At 51.1% G+C, this 20,121-nt stretch overlaps 1 protein-coding gene across 5 annotated transcripts in view; it reads right to left on the bottom strand.

The window, feature by feature from the left end:
- Nucleotides 1-2,904: 2,904 nt before the first annotated feature.
- Nucleotides 2,905-20,121, bottom strand: part of POLR3E (RNA polymerase III subunit E) — a 30,811-nt gene continuing 13,594 nt past the window's right edge. For 3 of the 5 annotated variants that reach the window (XM_020904405.2, XM_020904406.2, XM_020904409.2), the window contains exons 7-21: nucleotides 18,393-18,500; nucleotides 18,009-18,058; nucleotides 17,601-17,720; nucleotides 16,438-16,523; nucleotides 16,134-16,178; nucleotides 15,949-16,040; nucleotides 14,973-15,093; nucleotides 12,369-12,450; nucleotides 11,024-11,083; nucleotides 10,768-10,925; nucleotides 10,224-10,285; nucleotides 9,125-9,648; nucleotides 6,765-6,842; nucleotides 4,410-4,535; nucleotides 2,905-3,290 (exon numbers count right to left, since the gene is read on the bottom strand). In XM_020904405.2, the coding sequence (XP_020760064.1) occupies nucleotides 3,234-3,290; nucleotides 4,410-4,535; nucleotides 6,765-6,842; nucleotides 9,125-9,648; nucleotides 10,224-10,285; nucleotides 10,768-10,925; nucleotides 11,024-11,083; nucleotides 12,369-12,450; nucleotides 14,973-15,093; nucleotides 15,949-16,040; nucleotides 16,134-16,178; nucleotides 16,438-16,523; nucleotides 17,601-17,720; nucleotides 18,009-18,058; nucleotides 18,393-18,500 (1,769 nt within the window). In that variant the 3' untranslated portion in view covers nucleotides 2,905-3,233. Of the gene's footprint in view, nucleotides 3,291-4,409; nucleotides 6,090-6,764; nucleotides 6,843-9,124; nucleotides 9,649-10,223; nucleotides 10,286-10,767; nucleotides 10,926-11,023; nucleotides 11,084-12,368; nucleotides 12,451-14,972; nucleotides 15,094-15,948; nucleotides 16,041-16,133; nucleotides 16,179-16,437; nucleotides 16,524-17,600; nucleotides 17,721-18,008; nucleotides 18,059-18,392; nucleotides 18,501-20,121 lie in introns of those variants that run through there. The other 2 variants (XM_070461018.1, XM_070461019.1) reach the window with 2 other exon arrangements.

The following is a 20,121-nucleotide window of genomic DNA, read 5'->3' as shown; positions in this document are numbered from 1 at the left end:
CTTTGGACTATAAGCTGCCAGGCTCCTCTGTCCATGGGATTTTTCAGGCAAGAATACTGGGATGGGCTGCCATTTCCTTCTCTGAGTAACACTGTAGTTCTAAAAGGTGTTTTTTGGTTTTCTTTTTAGGTCTTGCTCCATTTTTTCTGTGATGTTACTTTAGGGTCCAAATTTGTTGTTTAGTATAAGACTATCTTGTTTTCCCAGCTCCATTTATCGAAGTCTGTCGTTCTCTATTTGACAGTATATGAGTGTTTCTTTCAGGGCTCTGTTCCAGTGGTCTATTTGTCTTTATAATCACTGTCTTTGGTAGTTAAGTTTTGAAATCAGTTTTGAGTCCTCCAGTGTTTTGTTCTTTTTCAGGATTGTTTTGAGTATTTGGTTGGTGTCCTTTGAGATTCCTTATTTTTAGGATGGGTTTTTCTATTTCTGCAAAAAACATCATTGGGATTTTGATAGTAATTGCACTGAATCTGTAGGTCACTTTGGGTACTATTGACTCTTCCAATCCCTGAACAAAAGATGTGTTTCCATTTGTCTTAATTTCTTCTGGCAATGTTTTATGGTTTTCATTATACAAACCTTCCACTTGGTCAATCACTAAGTTTTTTTTTTTTTGATGCCTTGGTAAATGGAATTATTTCCTTTTTATTGTTAGTATATAGAAATGCAACTGATTTTTGTGTTGACCCTGTATTCTGCTACTTTGCTTGACTCATCCAAACTTTTTTTGTGAAATATTTAGTTTTCTACATATAAGATCATATCATCTGCAAATATATTACTTCCTTTCCAGTTTTTTTCTTGCCTCATTGCTCTAGCTAGTACTTCCAATACTATGTTAAACAGAATTATGGTAGGCATCCTTACCTTGTTCCTATCTCAGAGGAAATGCCCTGATATCACCCTTGCAAAGACATGAAGCTAAAAGTCGCTGTCGTGCCCAACTCTTTGGGATATAGTCCATGGAATTTTCCAGGCCAGAATACTGGAGTAGGTAGCCTTTCCCTTCTCCAGGTGATCTTCCCAACCCAGGGATCAAACCCAGGTCTCCTGCATTGTGGGCAAATTCTTTACCAGCTGAGCCACAAGGAAAGCCCAAGAATACTGGAATGAGTAGCCTCTCTTCTCCAAGGGATCTTCCTGACTCAGGAATCAAACCAGAGTCTCCTGCATTGCAGTCAGATCCTTTACCAACTGAGCCAGTAAGGAAGCCCTTGCATAGGCATGGTTGACTTAATTCTTTACATGTTACTGGAATCCACTACTTATCCTTTTTATTTATATGCTATCTCTGTCAAGACTTTAAAGTCAATGTTTCGATAATCTGGGGGACCATCACATGCTGTTACATCATAAAGATTTTATATAATTCGACTGTGATAATCCCTGGCCCTTTTCTTCTCTGGTAATTGCTCTGTTGCAATTTCTTTCCAACCACTTTTAGGAATTTATGCTTTAGTTATAAATCATCTAATTTCCCTAAACTTCCCCCGTCCCATTGTCTATACAGCTCGTGTCATTTTCCTTCATTGATAGCTATCGGTATATCTTAATTTACATTTTTACCTCATTAGTTTGTTCTTAAATATTTCCTTCTCTGTTGTTACTTTCCTAGCTATCTGAATTCAGCGTTTAACTCACTTCTCTTTATTGGCGTTTCCGGCTTTGACTCCTCCGAGCCCCGCCAGGTCCTGTCTGCTCAGTCTGCTGCAGCACGAGGGGCCTCCCCTTGAGCAGGGCTGCATGATCGCTGGACACACTCCAGGAAAATTTTAGAAGGCTTTTACTCTTTCCAGACTCATGTATGTTAACAATTAGAACCAAGAACTTAGTATACAATCAGCCTGTTAAACCTCATTACCAAATATTGTATCTCTTTCTTGGGGGGTGAGAGGAGTACGTACACATACACCATCACCTAAATCTTCAGAGAGTAGTGACTCTACTGCCCAATAGACCACAGCGAAAGTCTTATTTTAGCAAAATTTCCTGTCTTGCCCAATCCTGCATAACTCTTAATTTTCCACAATCCTCCAAGGGCTGACTATCCACTGGTCATTATGGGCTAGCCACATGTGGCAACTGAGCACTAAAATTGTAGCTATTCCAAACTGCGAGTGTGATAAGTATAAGATGAAAAGTGAAAGTGAAAGTCGCTCAGTCGTGTCTCTCTGCGACCCCACGGACTACACAGTGTATAAGATACCAGATAGTGAAAACTTGGTACCAAAAAAATTTTAATATTTTTATTACATGTTGATATTTTAGCTATATTAGGCTAAGTAAAATACATAAAAATTTAACAAGTTTCTTTGTACTATCTTTAGTATGTGTACTAGAAAATTTTACAATTACATATGTGACTGTACAGTTCCACCGGGCAGTGCTGCTGGCTGCCATCCCCCTGATGTACATACAAGGCTCTGAGAGCAGACAGCACTGCCTTCTTGCAACCATTTGAAGACAGCAGCACCATGATGCCAGGTTAGTGTTAGCATTTATTTTAAAAATACACAAAATAGAAATTTTCTACATCAAAGTATGATGACCTCACTTATACATTGTTCCATACTTACCTCGTTTTATTTGCATCCATATGCAAACATTGAGAATAAATTGTATTTGATTCTGATTTTTTGCTATGGTTCATGTAAACAGTTGAGACTGCGACTTAAAGTAGGTTGTTTTAAAAGGTAAAATGGCCACAGGAAACCAACAGTGAAACAATTCGGTTTGGTTTGTTTAATGAAGTTGGCAGAAGTCTTAGCAGATAGATAATTGAAGACTTAATATTGGCTTCCAGGCATTTTAAGTATTAAAAACCTCGAGGTTTTCTTCATCTTGTAAACATAACTCAGATCTTGTTGGCATTAAGTTTGAAAGTAAAATATTAAACCATGATTTTCACCATCCTGCCGGTGACAGTGTACACTCTCTTTATTATGAGAATGAAACCAAATAATAAGCAAAATACATCACGAATTTCAAACTGTACTGCAAAGGAGGTCCCAGCTGGTCTCTTCTGGGAGCCATCTACCTCAAGGTGACCCTGCCACCGGCTGGGTATGATCCCCTCTGTCCACTGGACAGCGTGAGGCCCCCGGCCGAGAGGTGGTCAGTTCCTCTTGCTCCGAGTCTTCTGAAGCAACCGAAACTCTACTTCCACCTCTGCTGGCTCTGCCGTCCGTCCTTGGGCTTGGATTCACTGGGTTAGTGATTTGCAACTGTTGTCAAGACTGTACCGTCCCTTTAAGGTACCACATGCCACCGTAGCTTACACAGCAGTCCTATGAATAAAGAAACATGTTGAGAGCAGACATTAGCAGGAAAAGGAACACAGTCTGTGCAGAATATCAAAACCTGATTTATGATTCATGGAGAGAACACAAACAGGAGATCAAGACCTGCCTGACGCTGTGGTCATCACTGCCCAGCTTCCTCCATGCGTGGGTCTCGACCCCTTCTTTCCCCAGGGGTGTCTTAAGAGTGAGGGACTATAAACGAATGTGCTTTATAAACACAAGATACAAAAGATATATGAATAAGCTAACTAGAAAAAAGGTGCTTCACAAATTGCATCAGCATTTATGGACCTGGAATATAAGAATGCTAGAATATAGGGAATCTGTCATTTTTCAGTAAAACTGAGTGCTAAATATCTGCTAAAACTAAATGCTTCTGTGAGTATGGTATTTGTGCCACACAGTCAACTCATAAAGACATTATGAAAAAACGTGTTAAGTCACTCAGTTGTGTCTGACTCTTTGTAACCCCAAGGACTATAGCCCACCAGGCTCCTCTGTCCATGGAATTCTCCAGGCAGGAGTACTGGAGTGGGTAGCCATTCCCTACTCTAGGGGATCTTCCTGACACAGGGATCAAACCCAGGTCTCCTGCACTGCATGCACATTCTTTACCATCTGAGCCACAGGGAAGCCAATGCCTAATAGGAATTAAATATTTTTTATTTCTTTTTAAATTTGATTTAAAAATTGTTCTACTAAAAGCAAGGAGCACAAGAGTTAGTATGGGGTTACGAGGGAAAAAAAGTACACAATTCCGAGGAGTGGGGTAAGGATTCTAACCTAGGCCCTGTCACTGTAGAGGATGATGACCCGCTAGATTATTGATGGAGTTTACATCTTATTCAATTTAGTCCTTTTGCATAAACCCACCAGACCAATGCCAATTATCTGTTGCTGAAGACCCAGCAGGGCTGGGGAGGGGTGCAGAGGAAGCCTGATTATAAGCACAGCCACAGGAAGGGTACCAGACGAAATCCCTTTCCACAGTCAGTCTCCACCTAAGACAGGGAGGAGCCAGCTGTGGGCATCGTGGTTCTTAGGCTCACGGTCGGGACAGAAGCTCAGAGCCTCTGCATATTATTATACCAAAAATGGATGTACCTTTAGCACTTTATCCACCTCCTGTTTACTCAGATCTTCTCCACACTCTTGAGTCAGCCGAGCCTGGATCATGTTCCGGCGCACCCGGTAATTTTTGGAAAAAATTTCAAGCAAAACCTGTCGATGCTTTAGTAGCAAAAACATGTTATTACGGGAAGTAATCATCTAAAACAGAAACATCAATAAATAAGAAATCTAAAGCAAAGGACCCAACTCCATACTGTAGTCTGTGATCAAAGTCCTTGCTTAGGACTTCTGTTAAAGACAAACACGTATGGCCAGTTTGTCATCTCCTGAGACCCCAATACAATGAAGAAATAAAGATATATGCACACAAGAACAAAAATGCCAGTGAAGCCATCAGCAGAGAAGCAGTTTTTAGACATACTTCTGTGTGATAGAAAAACAAGAGAACAACTGACTGAGCAGACAGGGGGGCCACAACCTTAACTGCATGAAGACAGGACAGGATGAGGAGCAAGTGGCTTAAAGTCCTGACACATAAATAAGACAGGATGCCATGAAGAGCAATATGTCCACAGAAAAATAGGAGACTGTCAAAATCCCTCCAAAAGAACAAAAGGTGTTAAATCAGAGAGAGAGATTTGATCCACTATGTCTAACAGGTGACCTAAGAATTCCAAAAGAATAGAGAAAAAACAGGTAAAGAAATTTCAGTACTTTGTGAGGATGACTCAACCATCCCGCATAGTAATAACCCACACAAGGGCACATCTGGAGATGCACTGATGTGCTATATGCAGGGTAAGAATAAAACCTTAAGTCTGGTTTAAGGGAAGGATGTGGATCAAACTGGAAAGACCGAGAAAAAGAGAGCCAAGGAACTGGACAACAACTCTGAAAGCTTGAATACGATGGAACAGTATGTTAAATTCAGAGGAAAATGCTTGGCCCTCCAAAACCCTAGTCCCAGATAAATAATAATTGAGGACAAAAGAAAGCTATTTTAAGACATGGAAGAATGCAGCAACCCCTCTGGTCCCCTTAGAAGCTAAGATTGAGCAACAAGGAAGACACAAGATTGCAAGCCAGCAAGAGACATGGAGCTGGTCCCACTGGAGACATGTCTGGGACTCAAGAACAGTACTCTTGATGGTATCTACGTGTTCAGAAAACCATGCAAGTGAAAACAAGAAAACAAGAAAAGCAGTAATAAAAAAGAAATGGACATGGTAAACTACTGATATTTGTCTCCACAATGAACACATTTCTAGTCTAGCAGATATGTGATGTAACTAAAAAAATACATCCCACACCTGTCCACATTCTCCCAACATAGCTGAAAACTAAATCCTCAACCAATGCAACCAGAAGTCCATTGAAAGTAACAAGGTGAGACATCAAATAGCAGATGCACAATTTGTGTATATGTGTGTCTGTGTGTTTAATAACCTTGTAATTAAAAAGTGATTGCCTCTGAGGAGCGGGAATCAGGTCAGGCAAAGCAGGAGACTAGTTTCCCATACAACTTTCAGTCTTATTTGTTTTGAAGAATACACACTTACTACCTTTTTTTCCTTTTAATTATTGGAATAGTTCAAGAGAAGGAAACCCAGATGCCACCCACTCTGGCCAAAAGCCCAGAGACCTGTTCCAGATGCCTCTCCATCCCAGAAGGCCCCGTCCCTCTGTGTTCTCAGCCTGCCTGTCAGTCTCCTTCTAGAGGCAAAGGGGACACAGATCTTAGTGGGGGCTTTTGCTCACTCCCTCTCTCCCCGTTCCTAAGGACAAGACCTGGAAAAGGACAGATCTATTGAAGTCTAGCAATTAAATCTCAATCTTTGATTTAAGGAAAACTTCTGGACCTCAGATCCTGCTGGGTGAATTCATGTTCTGTTCATTCTTGTCCAGGTCTGACTAGAGGCGAAAGGACTGACTTCTCTGACATCTGACCTGACACCTGAGACTGTTGAGAAATCCTTTTGATTCCCGCCACCGTCAGTCACCTGAGAAATGCGGTCCATCAGCACTTCACAAGCCTGGCTGGGCAGCAGAGTCATCTAGAAGGCTTTGTAGAAACAAATACCTAGGACCCTACTCCATTCCTATAGAACTGAACTGAATCTCTCTCTGGGGGTCAGTCCTATACTTTTTAAAAGGTGTTTCTGATGCAGCCAGTCCAGCCTGACATTTGGAAACCACTGCTTTTGGCTCACACCACTGGCATATCCAGTATGTTTTGAAATATTCGGAGACACAGAAACAGAATATTTAAAACTGGGAGTGGTTGGAAAATCTGAAATGGACATGACTACACTTTGGGTCTCCCCAAAGGTCTGCCCCCTGCAGAACACCGCCCTGTTCCCTCCTGGGGAGACAGGAAGGTCACCTCACCTGGTCACTAATGTCTCCAGACTCCCAGAGGGCGAACACCTTCTGTTCATCCGGGGAAGCAGCCGTCTGTGGGGGAAACTGACCGAGGCCCGGGCGTGAGCTGGCTGTTTGGCTTTAACACATGAACCCACCCTCTCCTTGGGCCTACCGGTCTGTGCCCGCCCAGTTCTGGGCACAGAGTCCCAGTCCTAGCTTCTGCCTCTCACGAGCAGAGGGTGGATGCAAACCTGCCTTCTCTTCTCCCTCCTCACCAGCCACACGCGCGGAGACCGCTTCTGTGAGGAGCAGGCATGCCCGGCCTGAAGTCAGAGATGCTTGGGAAGGCGGCGAGGCAGCTTCTGTTTTTCCCATCAGCCTGCCACTAGCTCTCCCTTCTGCTTTAACATCCAGTGTCCTCCCACCCTCAGTCAACCCTCAGAGCTGTCTAAGAAGCACTCCCACCCCACTAACTCCTTAGGAGTATCGTGGGATTCCTTTCAATCCCTCCTACAAAAGCCGGGTCAGCATGGGCTACAGGCCCTGATCCACCCAGAGCAGCCCGTGCCACGTGGCCCAGCAGAGTCTGAGGATGGACCAGGCAGAGGGCAGCCCAGGCTCCTGGTGCCTGGAGAAGGGGATGGTGGAAAGGGTACCTGGCAGAGTGGGTTCCGGCCTTGGCGCCACAACCCAAGTAACAGTAACAATTCCTGCCACATAAAGTCCCAGGTGGGCTTTAACTCTCATTTGCCACCCGTGAGGGAGCCACTCTCCACGAGCGAGGTCCCATGCAGAGAGTTTACTCAGAGTTCATGGTCACACAGCTAATAAGCAGTAGAACGAGGAGTAGAGTCCGAGTATACTCGCTCTCCCTGGGCCTCAGCTCCCTTGTGTTAAAACAAAACAAAACAAAAAAAATGAGGCTGGACAGGTCTGAGGAATCTTCCACCTTGGACATGACTAAGATACAGAAGGGAGTCAGCGAGAGAGCTGGAAGAGAAGGCCAGGGTCTTCTCAGCAGGGATGCTGACCCTACTGAGAAGCGGCAGGATGAGCAGGTCCTAGGGATAGCTACTCCATGTCCCTTGTCCTCTATCCCCTCCAACAGCCCAAGATGGCCTGGCTAACATGAGGCAGGTGCCCCTGCCTTGCCTGGCTCAGAGAAAGGTGAGTCTGCAGGTAACTGAACCCATTTACTGGGTGGACAAAGGAGGCTCCAAATAGTGCAGGGCGCCCAAACCCCAGTTACCTTCTCTAGAGACCTCACCAAGGAGGCCCCTTGCCACGAGAGCCAGATCCCCTGGGACACGCCAGCCAGCTTGGGAGTCAGGGCCTCTTGTCCTAGTTCCTGCTCCTCACACACGGATGGGCCTTTGCCTCAGATCACCCAAGGCTGCATGTGCTTCTGACCTGACACTGCGGACGTCAGGGCCCCTTGTTAAGAGGCAGACACAGCCCCACTTCACCCGACTTGCTGACAGGTCTGGACAGAGCCTGGGAGGAGAATGAAGAGTGCACCCAGCCGGGCACCCTTGTACCCTCAGCTCAGGGAGATGGTCTCCAAGGATCCCTCTGCTCCTGTATTTCCTCCCCTCTAGGACCCCTTCCAATGACAGGACAAGACAAGGAGCCCAGGGTGGAGGTGGCCCACCCTGCACCTGCAGGCTCAGCACCAGAAACGCTCACTGAAAAGCCACAGCTCGTGCTGGCCAGCCAGCTCTAGGACAGGGAGGCCCGCCAGGACCCAGGCACAGCCAAGGGATCTGGGGAGAGCTCAGCTCGTCTCAGCTGCAGCAGAAAGGATTTAAGACTTGCAGCCACTGTACTGAGGTTCAATGTCCGGCTCTATCACTTCCTGGGTAAGTACATTTTATTTCTTTGAAACTCAGTTTCTTCATCTGCGGTTAGTAGAAGATCAAATGACACCAGGAGTGAAATCATCGTAAAAAATGGCAAAGCTGGCAGGAATGGGTGGGGTGCTGACAGAGGAAGGGGCTAGACCCCAGGACGGGAGCTGCCATGGCCAAAGCCCTCCTGTGTGCCAGGCAACAGGTGATGGCCTGTAGGCGCCCACTCAGCCCTCACCAAAGCCTGTGACACATTACCATTCGCCCACTTCAGATGAGGGTGCAGGGCTGGAAAGCTGACCGCCCAATGGCGCACACAGCAAGCACATGGGAACCAAGATCTACACCAAGGCCAGCGGTCTCCCAAGGGCCCCTGCCCCACGCACCCTACCAACAGCTGTTTTCCCAAAGCCAGCAGGGCTCAGGCCCCTCTGGCTGCCAGCCCTCTCCCACAGCCACTCTCTCCCAGACAGGCGTGCATGCCCAGGAGCCCTCCATGGGGCCTCGTCTGCCGCCGAGCCCACAGGAGCTACTTACAGGCACCAGTATCTGCTTGCAGCCGGCGGCCAGCACCGTGTCCTGCAGCATGCGGTCCGAGATGCCGCTGAACAGCATGTGGCCGGGGGGCAGGCTGGCCAAGTGCAGGTTGAAGAGGCGCTTGAGTTCGCTCAGGGTGAGCACAAACTGTTTCTGAAAGGTGGCCTGCACAAAGGCCCTGAGTTCCCGGGCTACGGGGCTGCCGGCAGAGCCGGAGGGCGGGTGCCCATTGAAGCTGTCCCCGCCTGCCGCCCGCCCGGCAGGCAGCCCGTTGGCCAGCCCGCCGTGGAGGCCACTGCCCGGCGAGGTGTCCATGGGCTCCTCGTCCTCCGCCTCCCGCTCTTCCTCGTCCTCCCCCTCCTCGCTCATGGGCTCCTCCTTGATCCGCACGCCAGGCAGGACCGCGGACGCCTGCAGCTGCTCCTTCCTCCGCTGCAGCTCCCGCTCCAGCAGCGCGTGGTTCTGCTGGGCCTGTCTTTTGGCGACTTGGACTCTCTGGTCCCCAGAGACCAGCCCCACAGGTCCTGGGAGAAGAGAGGGCTGCTCAGGACAGTGTAGACCATGCAGGGAAGGGCCCACGGCCCCTCTGCCCCACGGACACGCCCCTCCGTTAGAATGGGGACACTCTGCTGACCAGCGGGAGGGCACAGGAAAAATGCAAGCCAGCTGGTGCAGAAGCAAGTAGCCCAGTCTTGCCTTTCACCACCACCATACCCAGAAGGAATCTAACTACCCCAACCATGAGGGAAGACACAGAACCGGAAAAGTCAGATTTCCACATTCAGAGACCCAGCAGGTCTGAAGTAGTAGTAGCTGAGTCCCTGCCAGGAGCCACTCTGCCAACCCAAGAGGGTGAGAAGTCTCCAGGCCTGAAACCCAGACACCGCCCTGGAGTCCAGAAGCCTCAGTCCCTGAGGCAAGGCTTTGCCACTAAACAAGCCTTCGGCTGAGGTCTGTGGGGAAGGGGAAGAGGGCACAGAAGGGCAGCCACCACTGAGCCCCACACCCCCTCCAGGCAGAGCCCTGACAAGCCCCAGAAAAGCACCCCTTCTGGAGCCAGGGTCAGGGTGAGGGCCCGCTCAGCCAATGCCCTCCACACCTGATTGTCCATCCGGCTTCTTTGGCATGGCTTCCTTCACAAGATTATAAACTTTTTCTAACCTGAAAAGAAGAACAAACCCTCTTAACTGTAAGTCATGTCCCCGGTCGTCTGCCTCCCAACAGAAACGTCCCCACAAGATGCCACACATGTGGAGCCTTGGTGGTTCCTGCCTGCAGCTGGGAGCTGAATGGTGGAGGTGGGCAGTGGCAGCCCACCCTCCCTTCCTTAGCCGGCCTCCCGCCAGCCTGCCTTGGGCCACACAAGCCTTGCTCCTGAGTGCTTTCCCCTTCCTCCCCAACCCCTCAGAACAGAGGCCGGTCAGGTTGGATCAGCAGGAGGGGCTGTGCCAGGCCTCTGCCAGGGGGGCTCTGGGATCACGCAGCGAAGTCCACCTGACTGGAGGAGGGGTGCGCACAGCTCCAAACTGGCAGTCGTCATCCCAGCCGCAGCCAGGCTGTGCTCCCTGCTGGAGCCCGGGTGGCCGGGCGTGATGTGAGAGTCCTCTGCCTGGCTGCCCCTCGTCTGCCCGACAGGCTCTCACTTGGCCTGGATGCCTGTCCACAGCATGTGCTGCCGCTGCACCACGTCTGGATGCTTCTTGATGAACTCCCCGTCATAAGGCAGAATGAACTCCCAGCCCTTGTTGATCCTCACTACGGCCATGTGCTCCAGAAAGTCCTTCACGTCTTCTGTGCAGAGCTGTGGGGAGGAAGCCAGGTGAGGCACGCCCAGCCCCACTCAGCCCCCATCCCTGCAGTGGTGGGACCAGGCCTCAGATCAAGCAGGACACCACCTACCTTAGTCACCGCTGCCACCTCCTTCCTTACCACCCACCGGCTCTGTGTGAACTTCCACATCTGAGGGAGAGAAAGAGGTATGTTTCCAGGACTCCTGGGACTGTCCCCCAAGCCCCTGCTGCTCTCCTGGGAGCCTGGGATGAAGGCAAAGAGTAGAGGCCCCAGGCCAGGCCGGGGTGTCAGGCAGACTGGGTCTGGATCCTGGCTGTGGGCAGTCACTTCCACCCTGAGCCTCCATCTCATCCTTTGTGGAGGAGCTCCAGGGCCACCTCCTCCAGGAGGGCAGCTGGGCCCACTCCACAGCACAGAAGCTTCCTGGGGTGGGGCATGCCTGGCCCGTATGTCACCAACAACGACTCAGACCTGAAAAGACCCTCTCCCAGACCACCCATATGACAGCGTCTGCATGAACAGAAAAGAGCTGACAGGCAGCGAAGGCTGAGCCACACACGTGTGCCAGTGTGAGCACACTGGTACACAGAGTGAGCGTGGCAGTCAATGCCGCTGCACCCTGATCCCCAGAGATGAAAATAAACCACACCGGCATCCAGATGCTCAGACCCAAAGGAGCCGGGACACCCGGGTGAGAAAAAAGAAAATGGAGACACTCTCCTAAACAGCTTAGGGCTGCCTGGTGTGATCAGACCTGTGCATGAGCTACCAAAGTCACCACAGACAGCTCCAAGGAGAGCTGCTGCAAACTCAAAGCCCACTGCCAAGGTCAAGGGAGGGAGGGCAAGCCGCGGCAGCTCAGGGGCCAAGCCCCGAGGAGGGATACCTTGGCTGGGACTTCAGCTCTGGGTAAGCGTGGGGGTGGGGTGGGGGCAGGACAGGGTGACGGGGTGGAGGGATGAGCCAGCTCAGGAGTGGCTGAAGCCCACAGCCACAGTGCAGGGAAGAGTGTGCCAGGGACTGTGGTGAACGGGGAGTGTCAGCCCCATTCAGAGTAGCTGCTCTTTGGGGGTTTAGGTCCAGAGATACCAGATTGTCCAATTATTCATGACAAGGCAGAAATCTAGCATGAGTCTGATTGCTTTTTGTAAAAATAGACAGTAAGTCATCATTTTAAAAATATCACTCAGGTCAAATAGCTCCATGGTCTGAATCTACCTATGGGCGTCCAGGCTAAGAACTCAAAGGTTCTTATGAAACTGAAGACTCCAGGGTCCGAGGGGAGGGAGAAGCAAGACAGAGTCCAGAGCCCTCTACTCCCCACCGCCCCACCGGGCCCCACGTTCCTGCCTTTGCCCGCTGCCTGGGCGAGGGTCCGGGACACTGTGCAGCCCCATCCGCCCCCGAGCCGCCCCCCGCCTCTGCCGGGAGGCCAGAGGGCCTGGGCACTCACCACGAAGTCTCGGCCCCTGCAGAGCACCTCGGCCGGCACGCCACTGTGAGGGCTGGAGGAGTCCTTGGGGTACAGGATGTCACTGCCGAGGGGACGGGGTGGCTGGTCAGGCCCTGTCCGCAGCCCTCCTGCCTCCCCCTCCCTCAAGTTCTGAGCCGAAGCCCAGGCCCCTTTCCAACAGGGGCCCCGACGGCTGCCGTTTTCCCCGGGAGCCTGGCTCCCTGAACCCCTGTGGAGGAAAGCAGCAGCCTCAGAACTACACAGAGTTCTTCTACCCCTTTCCCAACGCCTCCCTCACACATGGGCCCAGCCCCAAGGCCCCTGCGTGGTCGGAGGGCCAGGGGCTCAGAGACAGGTAAGATGCCAAGAGAGGCCCGCAATGAAGCAACACCCAAGGCCTTACCCCTGGCCCAAAGGGAAGGAGTGGGCAGCGTGAGTTGAGGCAGAGGGGTCAGGGGCTGGGATCTGGACAGACCGCAAGCATGGGTGAGGTTGAAGCCTTTGGGGAGAATAGGACCAGCACTCAAGGGCAAATGACAGGTGCTAAAGCTTAAAAACATTTCCACAGCATAATCCTGACCCCACATCCAGAGGCAGACCCTGCTGCCCAGCGACACATACTCCTTTGCTCTGCCTGCCTCCCCCTGCCCCCTCAAGCCCACCTGGCACCCAACTACTGCTTTCCTTCAAGGCTGAGCTGTGCCCACGTTGAAAGCCCTACGGGACAGCGCCCTGGCCTGGGCTGTCCACCTGTGCCACATGGACAGCAGATGCCCACTAGTGAGTCATGGTGCCCACCCCACCCCTAGACCCCAGGCCTCGCCTCAATTTCCTAAGGACAAGACAGCATAGGGCAGGGCACGGAACAAGCAGTCCAGACACATTTACTCAACCAACGGGAGCACTCCGCATCACGTCCTCAACGGGGACACCGAAGGACGGGGCATGGGAAGACCACCGCCCACACAGGTGGCAGCGAGCCCCAAAGCACCGGGCACACAGAACGCCGGCGGGCCCACGTTCAAGTCACAGGACCGACAGGCCATAAGCAGATCGGGGCGCAACGGTGCTGGGCCAGCGTGAACCCCGCTCTGCGGCTGCCCAGCTGCCAGGCGCCTGGCAAGTTTCTGGGCCTCCTGTGGGCACACGGCCCCAGGGCTCAGGAGGCACGGTCTCCCCTGGCTTTCATCCACCCACATCACACACACACATACACAGTCCCGATTAACAGGTGATGTGCCACCCCAAAGGCCTTCATAATTAAATGCTGCAAGGCCCCAGAAAGCACAACAGGCACCGTCTGTTTTCCAGGGCAAGACTGTCACCAAGTGGTTGTAACATGAACATATTTTGCAGTTTTCTTGGCCAACCAACTGGGAAATGATGGACTTTTCACAATCAACAACTTTAAAAAAAAAATCTAGAACAATTTATACTTTGAGAGATTGCTCACTTTGTATCACATTCCTAAACAGTGAGTATTCAATGTGTTCTACCTTATACAATTGAGAAATAATATAATTCAAGTGTGCGTTAAACATAGTCAGGTTTACCAAGGGTGAGGAATGTGCCAGGCATTATACCCAGTACCAGGGAAAAGGGAGTCAAGACAGTCCCTGCCCCCTAGAAACCGACCATCTAGGGAGAAGGCAGAGTCTGGAGAAGGAATCACGGAAGAGAAACTACTAAAGGCAGCAAGCCACAAATCCAGGACCCATGAAGCCCAACAAGATACATAAGAAATTCCCACTTAGGCACATCTTAATGAGCTGTGGAAAACCAAAACCAAAATAAGAGAAAATCTTAAATGCAGCCAGAGAGAAACAAAAGAAATACATGTTAGACAGTGGAACATACATTGGATAGACAATAAAAACAATGAAGGTCAGAATACAATGAAATTCTATTGGAATTTAATAACCGGGAGGAAAGGAAAAATAACCAAAGGAAGGAAAATAACCAAATTAGAATTCTATACTCAATAAAAAATATCCCTAACATTGTAAATCAGCCATACTCCAATAAAATTAAAAACAAAACAAAAATATTCTTTAAGAACAAAGGTGAAAGAGACATTTCCAGACAGAGCGGAAACAGATTTATGACCTACAGACGCTCACCTTCATAGAAGGAAATCATCATGGTTAGAAACTCAGACACACAGAAAGAAATGATGAGCAAAATAAATTAATTCATTTAAAAAAAAGGATATTAACTGGATAACATAATGTCTTACAGGGTTTAAAACAGAATTAAAATATACAAATACAATGACAAATGAGAGGAAGATCAACATAAAATATCCTACAGGTTGTTGAACTGTCATGGATGAGGGTAAAAAGTAGCAACTAATATTAAATTGAGAAATCCATAGGGTAATCACTGAAAGAGTCAAGAAAGGTAACTTCCAAGTTACTGGTGAAAACAGTAACAAGAAAAGAAGGTAAAAATGAATATAAAATGCAGTGTAAGCAGGACAAACAGAAAGCACTAAGGTAGATTTAAGCCCAAAACTTAAAGTTTTTGTCAGTCAGTAAATCAGTACTTACATTCAATTTAAATGGGTTAAGTGCTCCCAACACTAGGGACTAAGAAGGAACTTACCTCTTCACCACCCAGTTTCCTTGGACCAACATCGCCACCTTCTGGATGCCACGCAGGACAGCCACGGAGTCGACAGAGGGGCCCAGGAGGCTCATCAGGTTGGCAAAAGGCATGACCTTCACTGAGGAGGACACAGGAGACGTCAGACAAGCCAAGAGGGGCCTGGGCTCACGTAACAAGGCCAGCGGGACAGTGGGAACGTAACAGCCGCAGCCACTGGCCTCTCACTCCGGGCAGGCACCCGCCTCTCACTGAGCCCTGGAGGGATACCCAAGGAGGAAGGCAGGAGTGCCTCACGAGGAAGACCCAGCCCAAGAAGGTTTCAGAATTCACCCACGATCACTTGGCTAGGAAGTGACAGAGCCAGGACTTGAACCCAGGCCATCTGGGTCCACAGTTCACGTACTTGGTCACTGTGCTCTGCTCTCCCCACCCCCAACGGAGCCCCCAGCCCTAGTGAGCAGTGGCAGGGCCTGGGGAGGCCCACGTTTTCTGGAGCAAGGCCAGCAGCCCGGACCCCGGGGAGCTCCCCTCTCTGGCCCCGCAGCCCCTCATGCTGGCATCTCAGAGGAGCCTAGGACCTGGGACTCAGCTCTGAGGTTCGAGGCTCACGTCCTTTCTGAAGGTTCTGGCCTCAGAGTCCTCACTGTGGGGAGCCTGCTGAGGGGACACACTTCACTGTGAAAATGAGCACAGCTCATGCTCACGCGAGGCTCTGCACAATCCTTTAAGAAGCCCCACCTCTGCATCTTCACCTCAGCCCGCAGCTGCCTCAGTTCCTTTTCATAAATAAACAACACATCCCAGGAAGGCCAGTGGCCTGCCCAGGCTCACAGGGACCTGTGGCCCGTCACCAGCTTCAGTGCTCTTTCCAAAGGCCTTGGGCCTCGCTCCTGGGTCCGTAAGTCTGTCCCAACTCCACTTCCCCAGGAGGTGGCAAGGCTGGGGCGCCCCCAGGGCAGGGCTGCCCACTCACCGTTTTTCATCAGGATCTTGATCTGATCAGCCAGGGGCAGGGTGCGCAGCTGGGCCATGGACAGGACATTACTGGGGGCCACGGGTTTGTCTCTATTGAAAACCAATGCCAAGGGTTAGGAGGCCAGGGGTAGGTTGGCGGGTGGTAAGGGGCAGTGGGGAAAGGCGTCTGGCCCCTCTACTCACTTCTCCTCCTCCTGGCTGGGGGGCATCAGCATCATGAGGTACTCACTGTCGGGGGAGAGAACAGTCAGCAGCTCGCAGGGCTCTGTCCTTGCCCCACCCTGGTCCCCAGCCAGGTTGTATCCAAGCTGCGCCCCGAAGTCCCACACCCCCTCCTGGCCCTCTCCAGAGGACGATGGACCCCTCCACATCTTCCCACCATGTTACAGAAGGGGCCACAGTCTCAAGGCAGAACCCACAAGAGAGGGATGCTCCCGGAGCCAGTCAGTTCAGCAGCCCTCCACAGCCCCGGCCTGGCCGATCTCACCTGGGGGACTTGACGAGCTCCGTGTTCTCAGCCCCACTGGAGCCCTGGCACAGCAGGTACTGGCGCTCGTGCTCAGAGCGACTGTCCTGCGGGGGAGGAGCAGGGAGTCAGAGGACCTCAGCCAACATTCCAGGCCTCCCCCTGCAATCCGGTTTTCAGCCTTGCATCACCTTCTGCTCTAGTCACCCACTGTCGGGCTCCAAGGCCGGCCACAGGACCATCCCGACTTCCTGAGCAGAGCACTCAAGGCCTCTGCGTGTGGCCTCAACCACATTCCTTCCTGCCTTTACGACTGCACAGTCCCAGCGCACCTGTGCCTCGGTGCCGTCTGATACGGGAACACAGACAGCAATGACAACAATAACACCGAGCGCTCACTGAGCACCTAGTATGCGCCAGGCTCTGTCCCCATGGCTGTACACACACCCCAACTCATCCCAACCCCAAAATAACATGAAGTTAGGAACCGTTATTATTCCCATTTTACAGATAAGGAAACTGAGGTTCAGAGAGGTTAAGTAACTTGCTGAAGGTTACACACCAGGAAACAGGAGAGCTTTTGGAAGTCTGACCCAAAGTCTAAGGCTCTGTCAACACAAAAATCTCTTTCAGGAAGGTTCCAGAAGTTGATCCACCTAGACAAAAATGTTAGGGAGCCGGAGCCTGTGGTGTCTTTGTGAGCTAATATTCAATTGCTTCCCTTAGTCAATATAGTTTCAAGGACTGGGCTCTAAGTCAAGTACAGTAAAAATCACCGTTGGCAGGTGAGGTGCACAGTGAACTCAGCCATGGGACAGATGGCTAATTCTCCATGGAGCGCCTGATGGGGTGTCTAGTCTTCATTCGGGCCCATGATGCATAAAAGCCTCCCTGGGCCCAACAAGAGGCTCGCACTCAGCAAGAGCCCAGTGGCCACCACCTCCGCTGGTGACACGGTCACTCACTCCCCGGGGGTGCGCCCAGACAGGAAAGCGGGAACACAGGACAACCTGCCCCCAGAACCTAACCTCTCTCCTTGTGGCACTACCAAGTGGCTACAACTCAGTCTGAAAGAAAGTGGAAGTGAGACAGAGGCCACCAGGTAACACTTCCCGGGCGCTGGGGCTTTGCTCCCAGGAGCCCACTGAGGCTAGCGTCCGTGCGGCCCAGGGACCTCGGCTCACCCTCAGGCCGTAGTAGTGCAGGTGGACCCAGGGCTCCTCGGCATGCTTCTTCTGCAGGAACTCGTAGGACTGCACGCGGCGCTGGCGGGCCTGCTCCGACTCAGGCCGGGAGAACCGCACCTGGGGTGGGCGGGGCAGGACCTCAGGCCCGGGGCATTTCCAGGAGGTCATCCAGGGCCCACCCGGAGGCCAGAGAACCTGGCATCTGGGGCATTTCCCACTCCCACCCACCTCATGCCCGGCAGATTACCCCTCCAGGTAGTCCAGCCAGAAGGTTCTAAGGGATGGACTCTTTCCGATTCACCCCCAGAGCCCACGCTCCACGCAGACCCGCCCACTCTTGCTGCCTCCAGGAGCACAAAGCTGGCCCCGCTGCCTCCCAGCTGTGCTCACGGGGCCTGGGCTCACCGTGATCTGCTTCACGTCTTCCTCTGCCTCGTCCTGGGAAGAGTCTCCTGCTGCAAAAGAAAAGGCCCTGCTCGCAGCCTCTTTGGAGGCTCTCCACCCCACCCACCAGGCAGGCCTCAAGCAGTAGTGTCTGAATTCTCCTCCTAGACAGAGGTAGCAGCCTAAGTCAGTGGTTTTGAATTTCCCCAGGGAAATTCACAGAGACTCTTGGAAATTCAGAGACATTTCTGGTGGTCAAAATCGTGGGGGTGAGTGCTACCAGCATCAGGAGGTAGAGGCCGGGGATGCTGCTAAGGATACTGTAATTCAGTCCTTTTGTGCTTTTCCCACGACCGACCTCGCCTGCTAACAAGTACAGAGACGGGCTGGGGACCCCGAGCTCACCCTCATTGGCCGCCTCTCTCTCACGGTGCTTGGCGTCTGCCTTATCCAGGTAGGAGAAGCTGGGCCGCAGCTGCAGGATGCCATGTAAAGGTGTCAGGTGGAGCTCACCTGGCAGAGGAAGAAGGGCTTGGACCTGACGCTAGGAGCTGAGGCTGACCCACCCAGCTTGGCTCACGGGAGTCACCGAGGGCCCCAGATTCCCTGAAAGGCCTCAGCTCACTGCCCAACTGCCTCCCGCCTCTGCCCTAGCCCCCAGTCCTAGAGCCTTGGGATCATCAGGCTGACAGCCGTTCGCAACCCAATCTGGCTGTGTTGGACATAGCAAGCACATAAACCAGGTCAAGACGTGAACCCAGACTCTGGCTCAAAGTTGCTTCCTTAAGGCTTACCTGCAAACCCTCCTCCTCTCGATCCCGGCCCCCACTCCCCTCCCTACAAATTGCTTGTTCTGGCGCCAATGGCGACTCAGTAAACACGCCCCACTCTCCCTGGCCCCCGCCCAGGCCTCTGCCAGACCACCCTCACTGCCTCCCTGACCCCACATCCTCCACCCAGTCTCCCTGTCAAATCCCACCCATCCTATTAAGCTGGCTAGGGCAGGGACTCCCTGGTGGCACAGTCGATAAAATTCCACCTGCCAACGCAGAGGCAACAGGTTCGCTCCCTGGTCTGGGAAGATCCCACAGGTCGCGGGGCAGCTAAGCCCGGTGACGCAACTACTGAGTCTGTGCTCCAGAGCCCGAGCTCTAGAGAAGCTGCTGTGAAGAGAAGTCTGCGAGCTACGATTAGGGAAAAGCCTGAGCAGCAACAAAGACCCAGCGCAGCTCACAAATAAATAAACAAAAGAAAAAAAACTGGCTCATGCAAACTGGGCTGGAGAGAGGCCTGGCGGAGGCAGGGAGAAGAGTGTCTACACCAGCTCTGACACAGATCCTAACTTTTGCTTGGGCCTCAGACCTGTGCACTGGGAGGCCGTGCAAAGATAATCAGTTTCAATCAAGTCAATGCAGGCTTGAAAGAAATCAGACAGACACGAGGCTCTGCGGAGGTTCTCTGGGACACCAGAGGGAGCAGAGTGCTTGAGATGAGGAGTAAACACATGACTAGGCAGAGGAAGGAATGTGGCTTTAAGGACTTCCCTGGCAGCCCAGTGGTTAAGATTCCGTGTTCCCAAGGCAGGGGCCCTGGGTTCGATCCCTAGTAGGAGAACTAGCTCCCCCATGCCACACACAAACTAAGATCCAGCACAGCCAAATAATTTTTTTTTTTTTTAAAGAAATGTGGCTTTAAAGAACTATGTCCTTGAGATATGAGTTCAAATCAGAAGAGTATAGCTATTTGATACTACTTTTATCCTATCCCAGTTTATCACGTAAGTGTTCAAATTTCTTTATTGCTTTATAAATTCTAAATACTTGTAGTAAACTTGTACTTTTGAACAGCTTTACTGAGATAATTCACATAACATATAATTAACCCATTTCAAGCATACAATTCAATGTATTTTAACGTATTCACAAAGCAGTACATCCAGTACCACAATCAACTTTAGAACATTTTCATCACCCCCAAAAGAAACCCTGTTTCCATTCCACTCTCCTCCCAGTCTCTGGGAACCAAAACCTAATGACACTTTCTGTCTCCATGGGTTTGCCTGTCCTGAACATTTCATACGCGTGGAATCATGTAACATGTGGTCCTTTGTGCCTGGCTTCTTTCATTTAGCTTC

This window comes from Odocoileus virginianus, chromosome 33 (genome assembly GCF_023699985.2).
Source record: "Odocoileus virginianus isolate 20LAN1187 ecotype Illinois chromosome 33, Ovbor_1.2, whole genome shotgun sequence".
NCBI lineage: Eukaryota > Metazoa > Chordata > Mammalia > Artiodactyla > Cervidae > Odocoileus > Odocoileus virginianus.
The sequence above is the reverse complement of the archived record's forward strand: the minus strand, read 5'-3'. Positions and strand labels throughout refer to the sequence as shown.